Source organism: Macrobrachium nipponense, chromosome 40 (genome assembly GCF_015104395.2).
Source record: "Macrobrachium nipponense isolate FS-2020 chromosome 40, ASM1510439v2, whole genome shotgun sequence".
NCBI lineage: Eukaryota > Metazoa > Arthropoda > Malacostraca > Decapoda > Palaemonidae > Macrobrachium > Macrobrachium nipponense.
In genome coordinates this window covers 43,702,261-43,729,022 of record NC_061101.1, presented here as the reverse complement: position 1 = coordinate 43,729,022, position 26,762 = coordinate 43,702,261, and the positions used below count along the sequence as shown (strand labels likewise).

Genomic DNA, 26,762 nt, shown 5'->3' with positions numbered 1-26,762 from the left:
CTTCCCGTTCAACACAGCCTAAGTCTCAAGATCAACGCCCCTTTCGCTCTCGTTCCTTTGCAGAGGTCAAGGGGGCCATTGGTAGGTTAGGTGCCTCTCCCTCTCCTGAGCCACGGGTGGGGGGGGCCGCCTGGCTGGCCATTGGGCCAAGTGGCAGAGTTATGGGGCAGAGAAGTGGGTGGTAGATGTCCTTCGGGTGGGATACCTGCTACCATTCGACTTCTCTCCTCCTCTGTCGGACAAGCCACAGCTCAGGAAGGTGTATCCTCCAGATTCTCTGAAGTTCTTGGATCTTCGGGACGAAGTGCAGAAAATGCTAGACAAGGATGCGATAGAGGTAGTGCGTCCGTCCCCGGGGTTTTTCAGTTACATCTTCTTGGTGCCCAAGGTGTCGGGAGGATGGAGGCCTGTGATCGACTTATCCACCTTGAATCGCTTCATCAGGAAGACACGGTTCAAGATGGAGACCCCGCGCTCGGTGTTGGCAGCCATGAGGGAAGGCGACTTCATGCTGTCAATAGACTTAAGGGACGCATACTTCCAAATCCCTGTTCATCCCATGTCCAGGAAGTTCCTTCGCTTCTCTCTTGCGGACAAGATCTTCGAGTTCAAAGTCTTATGCTTCGGGCTGACAACAGCCCCTCAAGTGTTCACAAGGGTCTTATCTCTCGTGTCAAGTTGGGCCCATGCTCGGGATCCGTTTGCTGAGGTACCTCGACGATTGGTTAGTCTTGGCAGTTTCCAGGGAGAAGCTGCTGCAAGACAGGGATCATCTTCTTCGGTTCTGTCTGGATCTGGGCATTGTGGTCAACCAGGAAAAGTCAAACCTCGTACCCACTTAAAGGATTCTCTACGTGGGCATGGTCATCGATACGACAGTGGCAAAAGTTTTCCCGTCAGATCAGAGATTGTGGGCTGTAGCGCGCAACTTCCTGTCAAAGTCACATCAGTCAGCTCATCAGTGGCAGGTTCTTCTGGGAGTGTTACCTTCCCTGGAGAAGCTGGTCCCCCATGGGCGTCTTCATCTTCGGTCTCTGCAATGGAGACTGGGAGAATTCTGGTCTCCGGCAGGGGACTCCCCCCCTGTTTATGGTTCCTCTGTCTCTGGAAGTGAGAAAAGACCTTCGTTGGTGGTTGGATGACCTGAATCTGTTGAAGGGTGTCCCTCTGCGTTCTCTTCCACCGGACTTCCTTCTGTTCTCGGACGCCTCCCTCGCAAGTTGGGGCGCGCACATAGGCGGCCTCATCGCTTCAGCCGTTTGGAGTTTGGAGGACAAGCAGCAACATATCAACATCATGGAGTTGAAGGTGGCTTTCCTGGGTCTGAAGGAGTTTCGGGGGAAGGTAGAGGGTCATTCTGTCGTACTCATGTCGGACAAAACCACTGTGGTAGCCTATGTGAACAAACAGGGAGGCCTGGTTTCTCAGCAACTTCACGCCTTGACCGTCGAGCTTCACCAGTGGGCAATCAGCAGTTCGGTAGAGCTCTCAGCCAGGTATATCCCAGGAAAACGGAACGTGGTCGCAGACAAACTCAGTCGTTGGGATCAGATCCCAACGATATGGGAGAGACCCTTGCTGGACCTTTTCGTGACACGCTACAACAGGAAGCTGGAGGTGTTGTGTTCAGTGGTTCCAGATCCTTTAGCATTGGCAGAAGACGCATTCCAACATCCCTGGGACAACCTGGAGGTGTATGCCTTCCCTCCATTTTGTTTGATCCATCAGGTTCTGAACAGTCTGATGAGTTCACAGGGTTTCACGATGACTTTGGTAGCCCCTCTGTGGCCTCGGGCAGAATGGTTTCCAGATCTGCTGTCGTTGTTGTCAGAGGTTCCGAGGGAGATTCCCCCTTGGCGGCATCTTCTGTGTCAGCCCCATGCGGAAAGGTTCCACCAGTCAGTAGAATCCCTGTCTCTTCACGGTTGGAGGCTATCACGTATCTCCTCCAAGTGAGAGGCTTTTCTCAGAACAGCAGTCTTAGGAAGTCAACCTCCGCAGTTTACCAAGGCAAATGGTTGATCTACTGTGATTGGTGTCGTAATCAGGGTTTTTCTCCACTCACGACCTCTATTCAGCAAATAGCAGACTTTTTTACCTTCATCAGAGACGAGAAACGTTTGTCTGTTTCTGCTATTAAAGGCTACAGGGCAGCACTGAGTTTGGTGTTACGCCTTAAGGGTATCAACATCTCCTCTTCCTGGGAACTTTCCCTGCTAGTTAAGGGGTTTGAGCAGTCGAGTTCTCCTAGAGAGCTCAAGCCTCCAACGTGGGATGTTTCCTTGGTGCTTAAGAGCTTAACTAAGAGTCCTTATGAGCCCTTGCATCGCTTATCTGACAGGAACCTGACGTTCAAGACAGTTTTCCTTTTGGCTTTGGCATCTTCCAAGAGGGTAGGAGAGCTCCATGGTCTGAGTTATGAGGTGAAGCACACCAGGGGTTGGAAGTCTGTGTCCTTCAAATTTGTCCTGGAATTCGTGGCCAAGATTCAAAATCCCTCGGTGCATGATGACAGGTTCACTTCGTTTTCCATTCCATCACTGACTGACTTTGTGGGTGGTGATGCTCAAGAGCTTTTGTTGTGCCCTGTCTGGGCCCTGCGTTACTATCTTAAAAGGACCCGGCACCTTAGACCAGGCTGCCGCAGACTTTTTGTTAGCACAGGCCGTACAAAGAAAGAAGTGTCTAAGAATACTATCTCTTTTTGGATACGGGAAGCCATCAGACAGGTATACTTGACATTAGAGGTTTTGGTCCCTCTCTGGCTTTCAAAAAGAACTTGGCTGTACATAGAGGGCTGATCGCTGGTACTTGGTTACGCCAGTCCATGTTTGCTTCTTTCTATCTTAAGGATGTTGCCCACAGATCTATGGACACGTTTTCCCTGGGTCCTGTGGTGGCTGCCCAACAGGTTGTGTAACTCATAGTTGCCCTTAACAGGGCACCTTTGTATCTTACCTAAGATGACTGTGTGGATGAGAGAATGAGTGAGTTTGCTGGTCTCCTCCTTTCTCTTGTACCTTTCCTTCTTCCTTCGGGCGGTTTAAGGAATAGGCACTTCATTTGCTGGACTGGTCTGACACAGGTGAGTAAGGTAGTCATACTGGTAGTGTGGTCATGCAATATACAATATCTGACCCACTATTTGGTAGCATAGGCTCCACTCCTTCGCAAGGAGGAGTCGGGAGTAATACAAACCCTAGTGTCTTGGTTTGTTATTGGACAGTCAAAGTTTCTTTTTGGTTTCCTATACAATGATTATCCCATATATCATTTTAGTTCACTCAGGTTCTGAGTGGTTAGATATCAGTTCATCTAGCTTCTCAACGGGCTTTAGTCCCTCTCCAAGAACTATTTCTTTTGAGAGCTGGACTGGTTGGTAGGCCCCCAGCCGGTCTAGGATGTCTTATACCTCCCTCCAAGTATGAGTCTATCCTATTGTTAAGACCAAATGTTTGTTCACGTATGAACAAATGACAAATTTTCAAAGGCAATTTGTATTTTTTGTATTTTTCATAGCTACAAACCTGAGGTCTTAAGGTTATACTGCCCACCTCTAGCTGTCCCTCTATTTGTTAAGTCATCCTGAGTTGGGAAAGACTGGCGTAGATGCGTGGCCCTTGACCACTCTTCACCCGATCTACTTGACCACTCTTCACTCGATCTACGCATGTGCTGCCAGATATCACAAGATTCCTTGCTTCCATCTGCTTTTTAACCGGATCCAGCTAGGCGCTAAAAATTATCCTATTGTTAAGACCTCAGGTTTGTAGCTATGAAAAATACAAATTACAGCCAAGACTACTTGATCATGCTATGAAAATACTGAAAATTTGCTGTCGGAAAGGCAAAGGAAATTGGTTAAAATCAATAAAAATCCCGTCCATGTTGTCAATAATACTGTGGAAATATCAAGGTTGTAGATCAGTATGTAATTAAAGATAATCTTCCACTAGCATCTTCATTGCTGAGCATACACTGTACCAAGACAAGAGGGAGAGAGAGATGCAAACACATTAGCATTTAAACAGCTCTGTACAATGCACATGAGATTATACAAGGAATCATATTCTATTACACAAGGTAGAATCGACAGAATGATAGTCTGTGAGGTAGTTGATATGGGATCTGAACATAACTACTATATGAGATTCCCCATGCTGGGTTTGAAAGATATCTAGTGCTGCAGAGTTAGATAAATTATCTTGCACTTACAAAAATGACATAACAAGGAGGAATCTGTATAGAGACATCTATGGGTAAAGTACCAAACAAGTAGGAATGCATTATACTGCACTTCTTATTTGGGGATCTTGAGACATTTATACATAGTGAATGTGCAGTACAAAGGCAGAAGGTACCAGAAAGACTCATAAACTAGATGTCAGGTGAAAAGTGGTAGGTGAATCAGAAGAATTCATTGTTGATGTTAGTTGGTGTCCCTCAAGAGTAAAAACTGAACCTCTTGCTGTTTGTCATGATAACGGAAGAAGGTATATACGTACAAGTTAGTGTAAGAAAGAAGGCCCATAGGAGCTGATTTAGGTTGATAACATGGTTATATCATAATGTGAGGGAAAAAATGTGGAAATATCTAGTTTTAAAAGATAGAGTTGAATAGATTATAAAAAATTGAAAATTATCATTAACAAAGCAAAGCTTCAGGTAACCAGACAGGGGGCCAAGGAAAAAGGACAATCAAGAGAAAGGTCATGTGGTGGTTAATGTACTATAATATGCCAAATTAAATGGTTGGGGTCATAAAAAGTATTCAGATTAAAAAATATACATGGAGTAAAAGAGCTTTGGTGCCCTAAATGTAGTTAAAAAAAAAAAAGAAAAAAGTGGGGACTGAGAACTATGTTGTTAGTGTTGGCCTGCCACCTCAGTGGCTGCAAGTTTGATTCTTGGGCATTCCACTGAAGGGTGAGAGATGTGTATTTCTGGTGATAGAAATTCACTCTCGATGTGGTTTGGAAGTCGCGTAAAGCCGTTGGTCCCATTGCTGAATAACCACTGGTTCCATGCAACGTAAAAATACAATACAAACAAACAAACAAAAATCATGTTGTTAAAGATGGGTATGTTACAGTAGAGATACATAGAATATTGTTACATTGGGGTTGCACTAGCCTGTAATACAGGGGTTGAGAGAGCAATGAAAAGAATTGCAGCAACATGGATGGAATGGATAGAGAGCTAGATTACTGGTGAAAAAAAGGCTCATTAATAGACTACAATTGGTAAATAATGCCTGTGTTACTCGATGCAGCTTGAACCGGGCCCACTGACAAGGGAAATGGAGATCCTGAAAAGGTGCAGCCAAAGCATAAGATTCATGGCCAAAGTTCTTTGGGAATATTGAATTATGTAGGAGTTGGTGGACAAATGTGCAATGTAGAAGCTGGAGAAATGACAGATTTATTTAAAAGTTGAGTTTGTTTGGACATGTGATAGAAAAGGGATGAGAAACAGTGGATCAGAAAAGCAGTGGAAGTGTCAGGGCAAAGACCTATGGGAAGGGTGAAGGAAAAAAAAAGTGGAAGGATGAAGACTTAGACCTATTAAGAGTTTAGGCAGGGAGAGCATAGGACAGAAGAGCACGAAGATAATTCATTTCATATCTGAGATAAGATGGCTGGTAAATTGTTTCCGGTAGCTTTGCTGGTTGGGCTCATGAAATTAGAGTTGATTAATAAATAAATGCAACAAAGCTTAGGAAAGCACTTTAAAATTTGGCACAGTAATTGTATGGAAATGTTATAGTCATCATTGAATAGTAAAATTCATTGTTCAAACTTTCATCCTTTAATCCACAAGATTCACTTAGAAGGAAAAGTAGTGTGGTTATTACGTAATAGACGTGAGGTGCAGTACTGTTTTAGTTTCTTGGGTGTAAAATTGTTTTAGTTGGTCTATATTTGAAGGAAATAAACCATATAAATTTTTTTCTATTACAGGTCTCATCTAGAAGGCAAGTTAAAAGCCTACAATCAATACTATGAAGGAAAACCTGGAGAGCTTAAAAGCAGAGAGGTAAATTGACTTTTTACTTTAAATTAGTATCCCTTTTTTTCTAGTGTTTAAAACTTGATTGCCATTTAGGCTTGTATTTTTTCCAAACTTTTATAGTATAGTACAGTGTGTTTGTTAATATAAATTTCAGAAATATAATAAATGTCAGTAATTTTTTCTATTACTGTCATGCTGTTGTTTCTTTAAAGGATCTTCGTGACAACTCCCAAATATTTCATTTCCAGGTTGAATTTTTTCCCCCTTGCAAGTGTTGTTCCTTGTTGGTGCTTCTCACCATTAGCTTTTTAGGTTTTATTGTGATTGTGCAGTTTGAAATTGTTAGGTTAAGAATAAAGTCAATACTCAGTATTCACAAGGGATAAGGACCACAATCACCTGCGAACAGCTAAAACCTGAAAATACTTTACACCCCCTCTAAAATCTCTTATAACTGCCTGTTTTGATAGTTCAAACACCAAAGGCTCCCCCATCCCCTCTAAAAATGCTTATAATTGCCTCTTGTAATACAGATACACAAGCCTTTATCCAAAATTCTAAAAACCAAAAATATTTTGTTGAGAGTAGAGTGTCAATTCATAAGGTTGATGGTGTGGCTTGCTAATTGCTGACCTTAGTCATTTTGGTGTGTGCTGCTACTCAAATTATTTTCCTTATTTTATCACTGATGATGTTTCATCTCTAATCACTAAAAAAAATATTTAAAATCCGAATTTCATATATGTATAAGGGCAACTCTCAACATTCTCCTCCCTAATATAGTTCAATTGCCTCTGAATTCTCATCCCCAGCAAGTTAATGTTTAAACACTTCAATTCTCTCTCCATCTCTCCTCGAATCTTCTCTCTCGTCTCTCTCTTCCTCCTTCTCTCTCTCCTCTCTCCTCTCTCTCTCTCTCTCTCTCTCTCTCTCTCTCTCAAACAATATATACATAACCTTTAGTGCTTTTTATGAATAAAAGCAAAATGTCAATGAAACATTGTTTAAATTACAGAATCATTTTTGCTGTGCTTTGACTTCAATGTGAAATCCAGTCTCTCTCTCTCTCTCTCTCTCTCTCTCTCTCTCTCTCTCTCTCCTCTCTCTCTAAACAGTATACATATAAAAAATACAGTAATTAGTGAATACAGGGTTGCTCTACAAAAAAAAGTTAGGGATGATTTTAGAGATACTGCCCAAAGAAAAATCTGTAAATTAGTGAAATGTCTCACAGATAAGTAAATGAAAGTGTTCCACAGAAACCGTAGCCAAATGAAATGTGGAAGTGTGGAATGTGTAAATGAGCATCCTTTCTATTTTTCTAAATATATTCCAGTAAAAGCAAGTCCTATTCTCTCTCTAGCAAGGTGGGAGAGGGTTTGGTTTATTGCCAGTTCCTCTCTCCCCTTGATCTTCTCATATGTGCATCATTCAACATCACATGACCATGTAAGTAATTTGTCATATGGCTGTGTATGTGATGGAGGTTCTGCTTCATTGTTTGCCTTCCAGATTCAGGGGTGAAGGCTCTTCTAGGCAAAGTGTGTGATCTTCTCCCTGATGTTCACATGTGCATCGTTCTACATCACACGATTGTGTACCTGTTTCATTGCCCGATCGTGTACGTGTTTCATTGCACGATCGTGTTCGTGTTATGTCACACAAACGTGTACGTGTTTCGTTGCTTAACTGCATACATGATTTGTCACATGTCCATGTATGTGATTCGCTTCGTGACTGCGTACATGATTCGTCGCATGTCCATGTATGTGATTCGCTTTGTGACCGTGTACATGATTCGTCACACAACCGTTTCTCAGGTTCTACCTGGTCAAAGGTGAATTCAAGATCTTAGTCCATCATTTGTGAGCTAGTCCTTCTGGTGGAAGAGATGACAACCTCCCAAAGGCAATTCAGCACTTCTGTGCAATGCTATTTGACCACAGCGAAGACTGGCGGGAATTCCCACAGCTTCAGATAGATGTTCCATGTTTTCAACATGAGATCGATCTTCAATTGTTACAGCCTCCAGGTCAAGTCAGTGTTTACATTCAGTCAAGCCATATGCCCTTCATTGTAGGAATTGGAAGTCTTTGTGTTCACCCAAGACTTCAACCCTTCCCAGGTAGAAAGAATTTTTGTTTTATTGTTTGTTTGCATTTGAATTGTTCCTACGAGGGATTCAGACCTACTCAGAGTCAAGACCAAGAGGGCATCAAGGCAAAGGAAGGATGAGGAACTTTTGGCCTTTCTAACTTAGCCTAGCTCAAGTGGTTGAGTTCTTAGCTTAGCAAGTTCTTCACTGGACGAGTGGTTTTTGCGCTCGGCTGCCAATCTGGTGGTCCAAAGTTCAAATCCCGGCCGACACGGAATCAGAGGAATTTATTTCTGGTGATAGAAATTTATTTGTCGATATAGTGTGGTTCGGATCCCACAATAAGCTGTAGGTCCCGTTGCTAGGTGACCAGTTGGTTCCTAGCCATGTACAAATATCTAATCCTTCGGGCCAGCCCTAGGAGAGCTGTTAATCAGCTCAGTGGTCTGGTTAAACTAAGATATACTTAACTCTTAGCTTAGCAAGTGGGTTAGTTCTTAGCCTGACCTAACCTAGCTAGTCGAACATGCCTTAACCATCTTATCCTAGCCTAAGAGGCTGAGTTCTCAGCTTGGTATAACCTAGCTAGTTGCACCTGCCTTAACCATCTTAACCTAGCCCAAGAAGTTAAGTTCTCATCCTGGCCTAGCCTACCTAGTTGAACATGCCTTAACCATTTTTGCTTAGCAAGTGGTTGAGTTCTTAGCCTAGCCTAATGTAGCCTACCTAGTTTGAAACTACCTTAACCACCTTAGCCTCTCCTAAGTGGTCGAGTTCTTTGCGTGGCCTATGCTAGCTAGTCGAACTAGTCTTGACCATCTTTGCCTTGCCTAAGTGTTGAGTTCTTAGCCTAGCCTAGCCTAACATCTTCCTAGTCAAAGTAGTTGAGTTCTTAGCCTGGCAAGTGGTTGAGTTCCTAGCCCAGCATAGCCTAGCCTAGTTTGTTCAAACCTTCCCTTCCATCTTAGCTTAGCCTAAGTGGTTGAATTTTTGTGTAGCAAGTGGTTACATTCTTACCATGGCCTAGTGTAGTTAGTCTGGCCCTAACTTTTTCATCGTAGCCTAGCCTAAGTGGTTGTTCTCAGGCAAGCCTATCCTAGCCTAGCCTACAATGGGTGAACTAGTTTGAACCTTTCAATACTGACTTAGCCTAGCCTAAGTTGTTGGGTCCTGTGCCTAACCTATATTGTTCAAACATATCTCTCCATCTTATCCTAGCGTAAGTTTTGGAGTTCTTAGCCTTGCCTAGCTGGTTGGAGCTTGTGTTTATTGGGCATGTTTTTCTGCTTCATGAATTCTGTGTGGACTTGGTTGTCCTGTACACTCCATGCCCCTGAGGCCAGGGGCTCTTCCAGATGAGCACCCCAACCTTTGGAGGAGAGTCATTAGTACAGAACAATTCAGAGGGGTGATTTAAGGGCAATTGCCTTTGGCAAGCTCCAAAGTCTTTGGTTAAGCCTAGTTGCTCCTTAACCCCATGTTGAGTAGACGTGAGAGATTCCTCCTTAGCACAACCTTCTTCACCAGTTTCTTGGGCAAAGATGCCTCCAATCACTAGGATCTTGTTCTCTTTATGTATAGAGTCGATCCAATATCTCTCATGGGAGATCTTTCCTGCAAAGCAGTGACTCACATGTAAGGCTATTAACTTCAGAGGATCTTCATCAGCCTTATACAAGATGAGCCATCTACTGCTGTGATTGATGACATCAAAAGGGTTTCTTTTCACTCTGAGTTCCTGTTCAGTAGACAAGATCTTCTGGATGTTTTTCAGAACAGGTTTTTTCTTCTGTTGATACTGGCGTTGCTACAAGGTTTACTTATGTTTAGTTTGTCTGAAGGATGCGGACCTCTCTTCACCCTCAGAATCCTTGGTGTGGTTCAAGAGCTTAGAGCAGTCTTGTTCACCTAGGAAACTACTTGGGACCTTACTCTTGTACTGAGCATGAAACCTTACTGAGTTGGGGTCTTACTCAGGTACTGAGTATTCTCTCTCAACCTCCTTCGACCCCATGCATCAATCATCTCCTAGGAAACTGACTTTGTGAGCAGTTTTCCTTCTGACGGTAGGTTTGGAAAGCTTCAGTGTCCCGTCAAGCTCACCCTTTCAGTTTTCTACACTAGGTGGTTAGACAAGCCGCTTCCTCATCATCAAGTTCCCGCACCAAGTGGGTGCATGTAGAAGCATATGACACCAGAGGAATATGTATTCCTCCCTGGCATTTTAAAGTACTCATCTGTTCACAGGATATTAATGTTGGTTCATGACTGCCTCGAACCCCTTTCACTTTCTGCTGCATGAAGAGCGTTGCCCACAGATCCTTGGACATGTTTTCCTAGGGTCCAGCGGTGACTTTTCAACAAGTGACTCATTTAGTGACCCCGTTGAACAGTTTGTATACTGCCTAAGATGATTGTGTGGAGTAGGGAATGAGGGAGTTGACTGGCCTCTTTTATTTCCCCTTTCTCCTTTCTTCATTCCAGCAAGCAGTTAGAAGAATAGACACATCATACGCTAGAACTGGCTTAATGCAGGTGAGTGTTGCAGCCATGCTGTTACAGCACTTTTCATGTTCCATGCAACATGCAAATGTGCTTCTCAGTAGCTTAAACTCCTCTCTCCCTCTCTCTAACAAGGGGAGTGAGGAGTGGTGGCAAACCAGTTTCTTGTGTCTGACATGGTTTGTTGGCTAAACAGATATACATAGTTCTTCTGAACTTCCATGTTTCATTATATTTGAACCCAGTGGGTTGAGCGTTAGATATCCAAATATCTAATATCTCAAAGGCTTAGGTTGTCTTCTGTAGCAATCTCATTTCCAAGAAGAATGAGTGGATGTGCCAAATCTCCAGTCGGTTCAGGATTCTCATACCTCCGTTCAAGTATGACTCTATCCTGTTGTTAAGACTGAAGGTTTGTTCTGTATATGAACAAATAATAAATTTTTAATCAATTTGTATTTTTCGTAGCTAACAAACCTGAGTTCTTAACATTGACTGCCCACCTCTAGCCGCTCCTCTTACATTTCATCTTGGGTTGGAAGAGAGACTGATACGTCACTGGATTTAAGTGTACCCTCTCAACTTGCCTCCACCTTGACTACGCACCGGATGTCAGATGCCACAGATTTCTTGCATTTACAATCTTTTGATTGTTTTTAACTGGTTTCCAGCTGGCACCAGAAGATTTAGCCTATTGTTAAGACCTCCTGACAGACTTTCCAAGACTGCTACTTCAAAAACATAGCTACTCAGACAACCCCACTTTAGGTGGTGTCATCAGGGGTTGTCTACTCTGGTTCTAACGGGCTACAAACTTTCAGAAAACTCTGAAAAGTAGGGGTTTTCAAGACACTGTGCCTTCTGCATCAGGCTTGAAATATTGGCCACTTAGCTTGATATACTCTGGCAGTCCTTTGACAGAGTGTATTTCAAGCTAAGTGGCCAATATTTCAAGCCTGGTGCATAACGCCCAGTGCCTCATCTACTAAGACATCTGTAGCAAAAATATTTCCTGCTATATCTCAAAACCTCTAGGAGCCTGTCTACTTCCACGGTCAAAAGATCTAGGGTCATGTTAAGCTCTTGTCTTTTGACACAGAGGAGTAGACTTCTCTAATCAGGACTTGTCAGATGTTATTAAATCTTTCAATGCCATGAAACAGTAGACGTAGTTCTTAAATGGTTGTCTGGCCTTCTATTAGTGATTTAACAAGGAAAAAACTTTTTCTAGTAGCCTTGGCAACAGCAAAAGGGGTCTGTGAAATCCATGGATTAGATAAGAGAGTAGGCTTCTCCCAAGGGAATTGCTGTCTGCTCCTTTTCCCTGGGATTTTAGCAAAGGATGAGTCACTTTAAAAACCCTGACCTTGTTCTTTTATTATTAAAAGTCTGTCTTAATTGGTAGGTCCAGGTGAAAAGGAAAGAACTGTGTGTCCTGTGAGAGCAATTAAGTATTACCTCCACAGAACAGAGGGAATATATAGACCTTCAAGTACTTTGTGGTGTTTGGTCAAGAACCCCTCACATTCACTGTCGAAGAATGCCAGGGCATTCTTCCTCTGAGACCTCAGCTTGGAAGCTCATTCTTTAATTAGAGATGATTCCTTTCCCTCTTGTAAAGTAAAAGCTCATGAAATGAGAGTGGTGGCCATGTCATTGACATTCAGACATAATTTATCTTTATCATCCATATTTCATTATTTAGAGGAAATACTAGTGACAATATGCGATAAATGCAGTGTGTACATTGGGTCTGTTTTCGGTGGCTGCCGTGTGGCATTGGGGGAAGATGTATAGGAAGCAGCCCTTCCTTTTCTTTTCTTCTCTTCACCTTGAAATAAGTGGGTCTTGAGTTTTTAGGGGGAACCTGAGGTTACTGTGTACCTGGAATAACCTCCAGTTCTTTTATGGTTCAGTAGTGATTTTTTAATTCTTTTTTGTGGTATAGATGACTTTTTTTCTGGTTATATATATATGTATATATTTTCTACTGCACCCAGGCCAGGTCCAATATGTTTTTCTTTGTTAGCAATCGGAATTGTCCTTTGCTGCAAAGCACCCACTTTAGTAGGCAATCCAGGGCTATACCACTGGGTCACTATGCGATAAGACGAGGGTCAACCAGAGGCAGTATCTAAATGCAGTAGCTCTCTTAGGTAGTGAAACAACAGGCATTACATTAATGGTAGCATTATTTCTGTTTCCAGTCCATTACCATTCCTAATGTTTTGGGGTTGATATATACATGCAACCCAGCACCTGTCAATTTGGGATGCGTACCAAACCCCCCCGTGAATAGTTAGAACCCGCGAATAATTGGAACCCTTATAAAAATGCTGAAAACAGCCTATTTTGTTAGTTAAAACTCAAGAAAAACCTACTAAAAATGTTTATACTTAGTTTTTTTAATAGTTTTATCACAAAAAGTGCATTTTATGATGAGATTGATTAAAAAAAAAAAAAAAAAACAGGAATTTGTGGATATTTCTCATAGAAAAATATCGCAAAGATGTGAGTTTTCCGCAAATAATGCGGGGAAACATTCCCGAGAGAAATCCGCGAATGTGTGAGTCCGCGAATCCAGAGAATGCGAATACGGGGGGTCCACTGTCCTTGGTAAGTTACTTATGTAAAAATTACATTTTATAAAAAAATAAAGTTTTATATATACTTACAAATAATACATAATTTGAAACCTCCCTCCTCCTCTCACATGAACATGAGGGCATAAACAAATTGAAGCCCTTTGGCTAGTTGTTCCTCTCTCTCCCTGAAAGTGGGCGGGGTTAATCACCTACCCAAAGCAAAATAACGCGACCTGCGAATTTAAAAATTTTATACATTCAACTTACCTGTCAGATATATACATAGCTATTGACTCCGTCGCGCCGACAGAATTTCGAATTTCGCGCACACGCTACAGGTAGGTCAGGTGATCCACCGCGCTGCCGCTGGGTGGCAGGAATAGGAACCCATTCCCGTTTTCCATCAGATTTTTTCTGTCGGCCATACTGGCAACATCGTTGTTGGTATCTCCGGCTGGATTTCGTTTTTGGTTACAATTGATCATCGTTTTGGACCCTTTGGTGACGTATTTGGATCGTTGTACTGGCATACGCTTTTGTGGATCGTTATTTGGATTTTGGCTTGGAATTTTCATCATGATGTCTGATTCTGGAAGTGTGGTGAGAATGTGTGTGAATGAAGGGTGCAAGGTGAGAATGCCGAAAGCTTCGGTTGATCCTCACACTGTATGTAAAATATGCAGGAAGTATGAATGCTCGATGGATAAAACTTGTCATGAATGTGAGAGTTTGAGTGCTGAAGGGTGGAAGTCTCTAACTTCTTATTTAAGGAAATTAGAGAAAGACCGGTTAAGGAAGTCATCTTCCAAAACCAAGCCTAGCTCTCAATCTTCAAGTGGTTTGGTGAGTAATATTGTACCCTCCTCTAACATTATGAACGCTCCTTGTAATATTTCAGGTCCTTCTCCGAATGCAGATCCTACGGACTCTGCTTCGGAGATAGCAAGCCTTAAAGCTGCGCTTATGAAAATGGAGCGTAAAATGGCTGCCATAGAAGGTAAGCAAAGTAGTGCTGTGGAAAGTGATGTGAATTTCCCCAGTGAAGTGGAGGAGGCGTCTGATTGGCTTCACAACGCTCCCAGGCCTAGACCTCTTTCAAGCTCCCAAGCCCAGAGGAGAAGGAATGTCGAAAGCCTTACGGAGGTTATGGAGGATCCCCACCAGTCAGACGTCTCTTCGGCAGAATCTGTAACGTCACAGACTGCCAGAGAACGCATTAGAAAAAGCGTTCTACGTGAATGTTTTTCGTCATCGGAGAATTCCTCACCTAAAAGAGGATGGAGATCAGCGGATCGTTCTCGTCCCTTGAAGAGGATCTGGGAAGAATCGGGCATAAACTCGAGTCCGGAACGTTTTTCGGAGGACTCCCCGACAGAGATTAAGAAAGCAAAGGTTTTGGCTTCTCCCAATAAGTCGTGGGGAAGGGAGAAAGAAGGCTCTCCTTCCTCTCGTTTAGACCAGAGAGAAGAAACGACGAAGATATTAAAGGATATGCAAGAGTCTATTGCTTCTCTAGTCGGGGTTCTTTCGAGAGAATCCTCCAAGAAATCAAGACCAACAGTACCAGTAGCGAAGAAGACTACTCGTACTCCGGTAGTGCCCTTTCGGAGAGGTTCCACCTCTCGTCCTCCAACGAAAAGGAAGACAGCAGAAAAGCGAGGAAGGTCCTCCTTTAGATCTTTCAAGAAATCAAAGTAGCAGCGAGGTCCTCCAAACATCTGTAGGGGCCAGGCTCCTAAACTTCGTAGGGGCATGGAAGATAAGGAAAGCCGATCCTTGGACGCTAGCAGTCTTGGGGAAAGGTTACATTATACCTTTTCAGGACAGACCACCTTTGTCGAATTCCCCAAAGGAACTGTCGGCGAAGTACAAGGACCCTGTTCTGAGGGAGACACTTCTTCAGATGGTGATAGGAATGAAGGACAAAGAGGCAATAGAAGAGGTTCAGGATCCTTCCTCTCCGGGGTTTTACAACCGCCTGTTTTTAGTTCCAAAGGCATCCGGGGGATGGAGGCCAGTCTTGGACGTGAGCATTCTGAACAAATATGTGGAAAAGAAAAAGTTCTCGATGGAGACTTCTGCCTCGGTACTTTCAGCCCTGCGAAGAGGAGACTGGATGGTCTCTCTAGACCTGCAGGATGCATATTTCCACGTTCCTATTCACCCGTCATCAAAGAAGTATCTCAGGTTTGTGATTCAAGGGAAAGTCTACCAGTTCAGGGCCTTGTGCTTCGGCCTCTCCAGGGCTCCACAGGTATTTACGTACCTGATGCGGAACGTAGCCAGATGGCTACACCTGGAAGGCATAAGCGTCTCTCTGTACCTAGACGATTGGCTGATAAGAGCACAATCCCAGGAACAATGTTTGGAGGATCTGAAGAAAACATTAGAATTGACAAAGGAATTAGGACTTCTCGTGAATCTCGAGAAATCGCAGATGACCCCTAGTCAGGACTTAGTCTATTTGGGGATTCAGATGAATTCTCGGGATTTTCGGGTTTTTCCGTCCCAAGAAAGGATTCTTCGGGGGATTCAGAAAGTTTACATCCTTCCTAAAGAAGACAGGAGTTCAGCCAGGGAGTGGCTGAGCCTTCTAGGGACTCTTTCTTCCCTGGAACAATTTGTATCCCTTAGGAAGACTTCATCTAAGGCTCTACAATTCTTCCTAAAGAGATCTTGGACTTGGAAGAAGGGCCATCTGTCGGACACTTTTTTTTCCGGTAACAATAGAGGTGAAGAAACACCTAAAGTGGTGGCTGCTCCCACTCAAAGAGAACAAGGGAGTGTCCCTAGAGGTTCGGAACCCAAACCAAATCTTGTTCTCAGACGCTTCAGAGACGGGATGGGGAGCGACTCTAGGGGCAAGAGAAGTCTCTGGCAAATGGAAGAAAGACCAAGAGATTGGCATATAAATGCCAAAGAACTATATGCAGTGTTTCTGGCATTAAAATTCTTCGAGTCAGAAGTAAGAAATCAAGTGATTCAAGTCAACGCAGACAACACCACGGCGTTGGCTTATATAAAAAAACGGGGGGGACGCACTCGTTTTCCCCTATTCGAGATAACGAAGGATCTGTTGTCATGGACGGAGGAGAGGAATATTACCCTCCTGACCAGATTTGTGAAAGGGGAAAGAAATATCAGAGCAGACAGGCTCAGCAGGACAAAACAAGTTCTCCCCACGGAGTGGACTCTGCACGAGCAAGTCTGCCAAAGACTGTGGAACCTGTGGGGAAGGCCGCAGATAGATTTGTTTGCAACGTTCCTGTCAAAGAGGATAGAGAACTTCTGCTCCTTAGTAGAAGACCCGAGAGCGATAGCGGTGGATGCCATGCTACTGGAGTGGTCGGGACTCGACGCTTAGCGCTTTCCCTCCATTCAAGTTGCTAGGAGTAGTGATGAAGAAGTTCGTAGCATCAACAGGGACGAGATTAACTCTCATCGCCCCGTTTTGGCCATCCCAAGATTGGTTCACAGAGGTACAGGAATGGACAGTAGACTACCCAAGATCTCTTCCAAACAGGATAGATCTTCTCAGACAACCCCACTTCAAGAGGTTCCATCAAAACCTCCCCGCTCTCGCTCTGACTGCCTTTCGACTATCGAAAGATTGGTCAGAGCGAGAGGCTTTTCAAGCAAGGCTTCGAAAGCAATTGCTAGAGCCCGGAGATCGTCAACTATCCGGGTCTATCAATCGAAATGGGATGTTTTGTTTAGAAGATGGTGTAGAAGAATAAGCTGTCCTCCTCCGATACCTCTGTGATCAATATAGCAGATTTTCTTTGTATTCCTGAGAGAGGAATCCAATCTGTCCGTATCTACAATAAAGGGATACCGAAGTATGCTCTCAGCGGTATTTAGAAATAGAGGCTTAACCTTCGCCACTGGCCTGCTGCATTGCTGCTAATCTTGCATACCGCATGAGACCCCCTGTCGACCGCGAGTATCAATCATACTTGCTCCACTAAATTTTATGTTATTCATATTTTTCCTTCATATTCTTATGTGAAAACATTGTGTGTATGGATATCAATGAATATTTTTTACCCCATTGTCAAAAAATTATAAAAAATATAGTAAGAATATCGGAAAAAATAGGAATATTTAGTAGAAAAAGTAATTGCAGAAGTAGGAACTGTTATAAAGTAGTAGAAATAGCAGTAAAGTAATAGAAATAAAGTAGCAGAAAAGTAGTAAAGTAGTAGTAAAATAGTAGTAATGGTAATAGCAGTACTAGTTTTCTTACTGAAACAGTTTATCCTAGGTTTCATACAGAAACAGCATATACATCAATGAATGTTTAGGCAGCTGTAATAATAATAATAAAACAGTAATAATAGTAATAATAATAATAATAATAATGATAATAAAAGCAACAGCATCTCGTGACCAATACGTATATACATATGGGGCAGTATATTCACCCCCATTATCATCAGCAAGCTATAAAAAACACATCTCATCACAAGTAACAGGCCTCCATAGAAGTTCTTTCACCTTACGCTTCCTGTTGAATGGAAAGTACTACTCTGCCCGAGCATTCATCCATTCTCACAATTTGTCAATTACATCACCACAAAAAAGGAAAAAAAGGCATCACGTAAGCAGATGAAATCTGGTGTGTAAGCAGGAATCCCATTGCCACCCACCTCCGTGAATCAGGGGGGGGTGGGTCTGGCGCAAGTCACAGAGGATCAGTTATGAACTGCCAGCCTTCATCGACAAGAGGTTCAATGTCTTCCAAACACTCATTGTCACTGTCAACCTCTAAAAAATTATCACTATAATCATCATCTGATAGATTTGGCAGGTACTCAGACCCTGACTCTGAAACACTATCATCTGACATGATACTGAAAAAAAAAAATAAATAAATAACTGCAATCAAAAGGGAAAAAGATTTGGAATTCAAATCTACGTGGTTTACGGACCCAAAAATCGTAATCATCTTTCTCGGATAATAGCCTGAGGCGCACTGGTATATGTTGGCCAGTACCCCTCCTAATATACCCATATGATAAAATGACGTCACGACGTCCATTCGGAACGCTCATTGGTTCGAATGAAAATTGTGGGTGGAGCTTCAGCACCTCTCTCGTACACAATACTGTGTCTGGAAACCATCCAAGCTAAAGAAAACGCTTTGCTTTTGGAGGAGGGATGAAAGACGTACACGCGTACGTCCCGGTCTTTTATTACTGTACCGTAAAAGACGTACATGTGTACGTCCAGTGCTGAAGGGGTTAAAACTTGGCAGAGGATAGAGATTTGCACGATCTCATAAGATCGTTCGAGACGTCAAAATCTATATCCTCTACTCCGCCAAGTTGGAATCTGGATGTTGTGCTCAAATTCCTTACATCGGAAAAATTTGAACCTCCCGACCGTGCCTCGTTCAGGGATTGGACGAGAAAGTGTGTTTTTCTCATAGCCTTAGCGACGGCTAAGAGAATAAGTGAAATCCATGCCCTAGATTCTCGGGTGGGTTTTAAGAAAGACGCAGCCATCTGTTCTTTTCAAACTCTGTTTTTTGGCAAAAAATGAGAACCCTTCGAAACCATGGCCAAGGAGTTTTGAGGTGAAAAGTCTTTCAAACTTAATGGGAGACGAAATTGAAAGAACTTTATGCCCGGTTAGAGCTCTTAGGTTCTATCTTAAAAAGAAAGAAGAGTTGAAGGCATGTAAACAAAGTCTATGGTGCGCAGTTCGGGACACGAAAAGACCAATGTCCAAGAATGCGCTAGCGTATTTTATTAGAAGTGTGATTATGGAAGCTCATAGCGATTGTGCAGAAGATTCCTTTAAATTATTACGAGTTAAAGCTCATGAGGTAAGAGCAGTGGCAACATCATTATCATTCCAAAAGAATATGTCCATGAAGGACATTATTAATGCGACCTATTGGAGATGCAACTCGGTATTTGCATCCCACTATCTTAGAGATGTTAAAATTACCTACGACAAGTGCTTCTCTCTAGGTCCTTTTGTGTCTGCGGATACAGTGCTGGGACTGAGGACACATACCGATCCTTAAACTTTTATGAAAAGTCTAATACTTCCATACCATACTGGTGGGATGGGCTCTAACTTTCTTACCTGACGGCTAGTTGTTGCACAGGCGGCCATGGCCTTGTTTAGGTAAGGAACTTTTGAGTTTATCTTACAGGATAGGCTTGGATAAAAACGGTGTCTTTGATTACGGAGATCTCCACTATTTGAGGCGGTTTTTTGTGTTACTACTGGTAAAAGTGCTTGATGTCGCACAGGCGGCCATAGCCCTTGCTAGTGAGGAACTAGAAATGTGCCTTTTAAACGGAGTAGTATTAAAGACATTGTCTAAATTCGTACATGGACCTCTCCTTTTAAGACAGTATCAGGATTGTCTGCTGACAAGAGTGCTTGGGCTAGCACAGGCGGCTTTTGGTGCTTTTGACAGTATGAGAATGTGAATAGGTCTTACAAGCGAGGTAGTACAAATTGAAATTATATTTGTTTATTTTTATTTTTATTTATTTTTCATAAAGAATTAGGTGTAAAATATTGTGATTGAGTTTTTTGGTTGTTTGCAAGGAGTCCGGGGATGACTTCTTGCAATCTTAGTACAACATTTGGTTAGGTTAAGGTGATCAGGATCGGGATTGTGCTCCTTAGAAAAAAGGTTCTTGTCATATAAGTGGATTGAAACCCTTTGACATAGCCCTTATAGGATCGGCCAAGTAAGTGGATAAGACCCCTTTGCAGACCTACAAGAACTCTTAGCAATAGATCAATATCTCGCTGAGGCTCTTGAGACTAAGCAGACTCCTGGGCATTAACCATGAAGTCTTCAGTCTAAACACGTAGGAACCAAGGTTTTATGTTATTAATACCTACAACGATTGTTGTGTTTCCTGTTAAATCAGTTATTAGCTGTCTTTACCCTCCTCCAATGGTGTGAATTAGCTAGGTATATATCTGACAGGTAAGTTGAATGATAAAAATAAAAAGATATTGTTATGATACAATAAAGTTTTATACATACTTACCTGGCAGATATATACAATTAAATTACCCACCCAGCCTCCCCTCAGGAGACAGATGGTGTAGAAAAAATCTGATGGAAAACGGGAATGGGTTCCTATTCCTGCCACCCAGCGGCGGCGCGGTGGATCACCTGACCTACCTGTAGCGTGTGCGCGAAATTCGAAATTCTGTCGGCGCGACGGAGTCAATAGCTATGTATATATCTGCCAGGTAAGTATGTATAAAACTTTATCGTATCATAACAATATCATTTTTAACTGCTGATGAGTAAAACTAATAGCAATGTAAAATTACTTGGTCAGGGTTAGTTATCTACCCCAAACAAAATAGCATGACCCGCGAATTTCAAAATTTTTGCTGCCGACAAGTGAAACTAATAGCAATGTAATTAATTACAGGCCGTCCCCAATTATCGGCGGACTCGGTTAATGGCGATCCTGTTTTATGGCGCTTGTCTAGTCCCATAAAATCAGAGATTTATGGTGCCATAATGGGCTGAGTTTTGGTTATTGGCGCCATAACATGGTGATAATAGTTTTGGCGCCATAACATACCCAACAGAGGTGCCATTAACCAGTTATCAGCACCATGAACTGAAACTCGGCACCATAAGCACCTTAAATTGCCGTGTTTCGGTTAATGGTGGTTTTCGTTTATCAGCACCCTGCTGAGAACAGAACCCCTGCCAATAACTGGGGACAGCCTTGTAGTACTTGGTAAGTACATGTATATAAAGATTTGTCATAAAAATACTATTTTATGTTGGGCATGCATTGTGAGAGTTAATGTTCTCTCAGGGGTCTGCTTTGAACTTGTTGAATACAGTATTGATATTGTAGTGTTTGTAATATTGTACATATACTGTGTATTTTTTATATTTACTTGTGTGTTGAGCCTTTAGGTAATACTAGTGGCAAATAAGTGAAAGTTTCATTAGCAGTTATTAGTGAACTTAACTTTTTTCAGTTCACTTACACTGGCTAAATAGGGCTGTGGGCCAGAGGTGAGTTTTTGATTTTTGAATTAAGAGTGACAAGAGTGAGTTTTTCAATAGTTGTGCTTTAATCCACACAGCAATTTTATATTTTGCACAATTGCTTATGGTGCAACAAAATGGTATGAATTATTCATGTATGATGACTTCTAAAACTTGATACAATGTAAGTGCTATCACATATATGATAACAACACTATTGGTATGCTGGAAACAGACCTTTCAAACATGTCTTATTAAATATAAGGGCAGAATTTAGAGTTTATTTTATACAGATTCTCTCAATTCTTCTAATGACTTGCTTCTCTGGTACACTGATATTTATAAGCAGCTGTCTGATGCTTATCATGCAGGCCTTGATAACTGCGCACCCTGGAGGTTATATTACATCGATGGATGTAGAGGCATTGCTTATCAACATTACTGTAGGTGAAACCATCAGAATGATCCTCAAACACATTTATAGGGACCCTCCACTGATCCACTGAACATCCCCGAGCACACCTTACACTCACTGCTGGAAATATGCATTAAGAAGACCCCCTTTGTCAACCACCGTGGACATTGTCATGATGGGATCCCCCCCTTGGGGTCCTGTTTGCAAACTTCTACATGGGCATGGTAGAGGAGCAAGTCTTCAGGAGCATCAGGAAGCCTTCTATATTCGTGAGATATATAGATGACTCCTTCATCCAAGCAGAAACAATGGAGGAGATTGAGGAGATACAACAAGCCTTTTGCACCACTGCTGTCTGTGTTTCACTATCTAACATAGCCATGGTGACCTTCTCTTTTTCTTAGATGTCCTGGTCGAGCGGAAGGTAGGTTCGTTCGTGACGAGTGTTTACACGAAGCCCACGAATCTGTGAATGTGCCTGAGCAGCGAGAGTGAGTGCCATGAACGTTGTAAGGACTCCACTATCAGGGCCTTTGTCAGGAGAGCTCTCTCCCACTGTTCAACATGGACAGATACTCTTAAAGTGATGGAATGTGCAGCCCAGTTCCTCGTGAACAATGGCCACACCAACCACAGTATCCTGCAGGAATCCTGCCCAGGCTCCCCGCAGAAGATTAATTTATTCTACAAGGGAACCTTCCATCAGCGGTATAAAGATGAGTGAGCCCTACAGAAATAATCCGAAACCGCGTCTCCCTGACCGATGACAACAAGCAGGTCAACTTCGTCATCTTCTACAGGAGTAAGAAGGCATGCAGCTGTATGATGAAGAATGACCCTGCCCCGCTGCAGGATCCCTTTAAGAGGACGAATGTCATCTACAGATATACATGCCCAATCGATGGATGCCTCTGAACTTATATTGGGATGAAGCCGATGTGCCTCTCCAAGAGAATTTCCTGTCACCTTCAGAAAGGTACAATATATAACCATGCAAAAACTGCACATGACAAAAGGATCTGCTGCTGCAACATCGCTGGGAATTTTAAAGTTATCAACCAAGCACCCATTATATGATGTCTGCGAATCCTAGAAGTGCTGCACATTGGGAGGGAGAAGCCCAGTATTCACACCGGAGACCTTTCTCCTCCCCACTGCCATCAGGAGAGCAGCAGACAACTCCTACCACTACCATTACACCAAAGGGACCCTGACAGTGATAGAAGCGTTAGCTCTCACCCTGAAGACGTCCTTCGAAATCCTGAGGGTGATCAAAGCACAGGCTCTCACCCTGAGAACAACCTAGAAGCACGCCCTTCGAGAAGACCTCCACCATCACTGATGAGAATGAGGCTCTGACCACGGAGAGGACAGATGCCGTCCCTCTAATGACATCTCATGCAGTGCCCTATGAAAAACAGGGTGCCAGACTCCTCAAGCCACCTAATTGGAATAAATAGTGCAAATCCCACTGCATTAGCTCATTGCACACAGCCATCCTGTCCTGATGATGGCCAAAATGAGGTGGCCGAAACATGTAGACGTCCTTTAGAAAACCTGAAAGAAACACAAGAAATGCAGATTAACCCCTGACGACTAAGGTTTGTTCCCAACCTTCAAGACGCCTGAATATCTGCCGTCTGATAACAGCCCAAAGTTACGTTGATGACTGAATGCATGATGAGCATTGGTCAGATGCTTATAAATATCAGTGTGCTAGAGAAGCAAGTCATTGGAAGAATTGAGAGAATTCTTTATAAAATAAACTAAATTCTGCGATTGTATTTAATAAAATATTATTGGTACTTATTAACATCATAATAGAAAAGACTTTCCAGCTTGCATTCTTGTGTTGTATAATTTTATTCTGTGGACAGCATATATAACATCCTTTTGTGGCTTATAAAACAGGCCAATGGAAGAATGATATTGGAGGGCGTTTTGAGAATCTACTGGGGCGTGCGAAATGTGATACATCTGAAGGAAGAAGATGACCAGAGAACTATAGCCGTTCGCAGAAGGTCAACAGTCAACTCTACTGACTTTTACTCTGATAATAGTGATGATGAGGTTAGTCCACTGTAGTAGAATATTGGCAATTTGACATAAATACAACTTTCTGTAATGGAATTTCTTAATAAATACAACTTTCTATAATGGAATTTCTTAATTTCTTTAATGTTTTCATAGTGATGCAAAGTTAGTAAAACTTCAAAGTCAAGCTTTCTTCTATTTTCTAAGAAAATGGAGTAAAGGCTTGAAAAAACCCTTGTGAATTTTTATGTAGTTCAAATTAGCTTAGTTTCATTGCTCAATATTAGGATAACTTATTTTTATATGGTACTTACAATTTCAAGGAGAAAAGATTCACCTTCACAAACCCCTTCTTTCATGTGACTCAAGGTCCTAATTAATTAATGTAGTCAGGTTGATTGAAGTACTGAGGTCATGTGGTCGGATTTCCTGACACTTGGAATGAACTTACAAGTGCCAAGTGAAAACCCAGAGCGTATAAAGTGAGAACTTGCACCTCTCCACAGTCAGGAATGAGTGATGCTGATTTCTGGAACAAGGTATGGTGATATACATACACGTGTGTCACGCAGAGTAAGGGATCAAGTGTGGTGAGGCTGCCTTACCTTCGAAGTTGCAAATACAGTCACCTCTCAATTAACGCAAGTTTTACATTCCTGGAGAACTCGTAATAATTCAAAACGCGTTATTTAAACATTTTTCCCATATGAAATAACAGGAATAAGGGGATTATGTTCCTGGACTTGGGTAACACTGCTTTTTTTTGCTGAGTACTACAACCGAATTGGATGATAGCAACATCCGTTTGGTGTATTTCAACCATCATATGATAGTAAACAGTTACTGTAGTTATGTTATAAACGACGTTATGTAGAATAGGACTGATATATTTTTATGTAATAACTTTATTTGCTATAGATCAAAGATCAGCAAGGAAATATGCTGTTTAAATTTAAATTAAGTTGTAGCTGAAGCTGAGAAAACTGTTCAAGCTGCTAATGACTGTTATCGTGCATCGGCAACAAGGATAAAACTCCAGTAAAGTTATGCCATCAAACACAACTGCAGATGAAATCAAGAGAAAATCATTTTAATCAAAACAACTGGGCTTGAAACTGCAAATTTTACTGTTGTTTTCACACTAATAAAAGGGGAATGATGTAAAGCTTGTATTACAATGAAATCGAGTGAAAATAGCGAACGGAATCAAATTGGGTTTTTTTTCTCAATAAACATGCTCCCAATACAACCTGTTAATGAAAAAATAATTTTGTTCACAACGAGACTTATTCAAGCCATATTTAGACTTAAAAATTTGCCGTATAACAAAAAGTGACCTTGTCTCATATAAGTAAAGTATCTAGATATTTGTTTATGCTAACTAGGTGCAAGAAAATTTGCACAGAACTTGAGTTAAATACAGCAAAATAAACTCGTATTCACCATCAGCTGATTTCCAAACCAAAACATTGACTGCCATGTTATTATTTTATAACACAATAATATAAGAATACATACAGTATTATCGGATACCGTTAAGTAATGTATAACTTTTTAAAAGATTCATGGAAAAGATGCATATTATTAGTTACATGTGTAATTGTATATACCCATTAGTAGCATGACGTCGCTCAATTATGCCGATGTCGGAACGAAGCTGATTCTCGTTTCGTGTGTTTTTTTTCCCCCCTTTATTAATAAATACAACGGCCATCGTCTGCAACGCTGATGCGCAGATGATTTGAAAACAAGGCTCGGACGCCAATTTGCATTAAATCGAAATTTTTGTGTTTTTAAACATTTTAACATATTTTCTAGCTTGAGTTAAATTGAATATGCATTAATTAAACGTGTTAATTGAGAGGTGACTGTACACACAAGTCTTATACTCCAGATTCCCTCAAAAGCAAGAGATGGTCGAATTACTCTATCCAGCCACGGTACTGAATGGGAGGGAATGATACAGTCATCCAACATATGTTATCTACCCCTGATAATTTAGCAGTGCTAATGAAAGGGGGCATTTGAGCAATAAGCAACAGTAGTTAAAGTGCAAGGGGACCAGAGCACTTAAAGCAGAGTTAACTTGTAAGACCAAGGGGCACATAGCTGTGGTAGGACACAGGGTACAGACAACTCACATGTGGCACAGAGGGAAACAGAAATGAAAAGAAAAATAAAAAGACCACCATGTTACTCGTGTACTGACCTCGTGGCTAGACGCCTGTTTCCACTACTAAGGGCACCATGGAGGATATAGGATTCAAGTAACACTCGTGACTGAGAGGCCAAGAGGATGTGGGGGGGGGAAGACGGATGTCAAGAGCCATATCACTTTTCTGGCTGGCAATGACTTTTGTCCCGGGACTGAGAGAGTGTCGGTGTGTGTCCATCTTTATGACCTCTGTTATGCCCTCCAGTGATCTTTTATATTAATCTCTGGTGTTTTGGACACCTGGAGATACACAAGGCAGGGCAGAGAGAGGTACTAGGCAGAAGCATGAGTCAGATTTGCAGAGAAAGATGGGTTGCAGTGGCGAACGATCACCATTTGGCCATAAAGTAATTCTCTTTCTCTCCCCTTTGGGGAATCTGGTTACATCTAGCTTAAACTAAATTAATTTTGCTGCGGTCAAGTGACATAAATGCCTACGCTTTATTGACTCGCAGCCACTAATTATATATACTTGTGTTTGGGCTTGATGCAAGGTGTTCTTACAAAGTTACAATTACTTAAAATTCTCTTAGGAAAGTCCTTTAAAGTACAAGTAAACAACAATAAGTTAATTGTAATATTTAAATTTTAGACTGAATGATTATAAATATTTCCTTGCCCAGGCATATTTATTCTCAAAGATTAGCAAATAAACTCATCACAATTATTTTGACTAAATGAAATACTAACTAATTGTAATAACTAAGTGAGCATATAATTTTATCTCGCTGCTAAACATTTACTTATTCTAACCTTATTCTAGAAAGGTTAGTAATAAACTTAATTCTATTATACAGGGATATTGTCCGTTTAACCTAGGGCAATTTATGCTGTCAATTAGCCCAGAAGGGGTGGTACAAGGCATTTTGTAGGGGTGTTAGGGACCGGTTGATTTCGTTAGACAA

At 41.9% G+C, this 26,762-nt stretch overlaps 1 protein-coding gene across 1 annotated transcript in view; it reads left to right on the top strand.

Annotated features, from left to right (window-relative positions):
• The window catches only part of LOC135212120 (ras association domain-containing protein 4-like), a 199,274-nt gene that overhangs the window by 100,549 nt on the left and 71,963 nt on the right, over nucleotides 1-26,762 (top strand). The window contains exons 4-5 of the mRNA XM_064245518.1: nucleotides 5,961-6,036; nucleotides 23,520-23,678. Coding sequence (XP_064101588.1) covers nucleotides 5,961-6,036; nucleotides 23,520-23,678 — 235 coding nt within the window. The remainder of the gene's footprint in view (nucleotides 1-5,960; nucleotides 6,037-23,519; nucleotides 23,679-26,762) is intronic.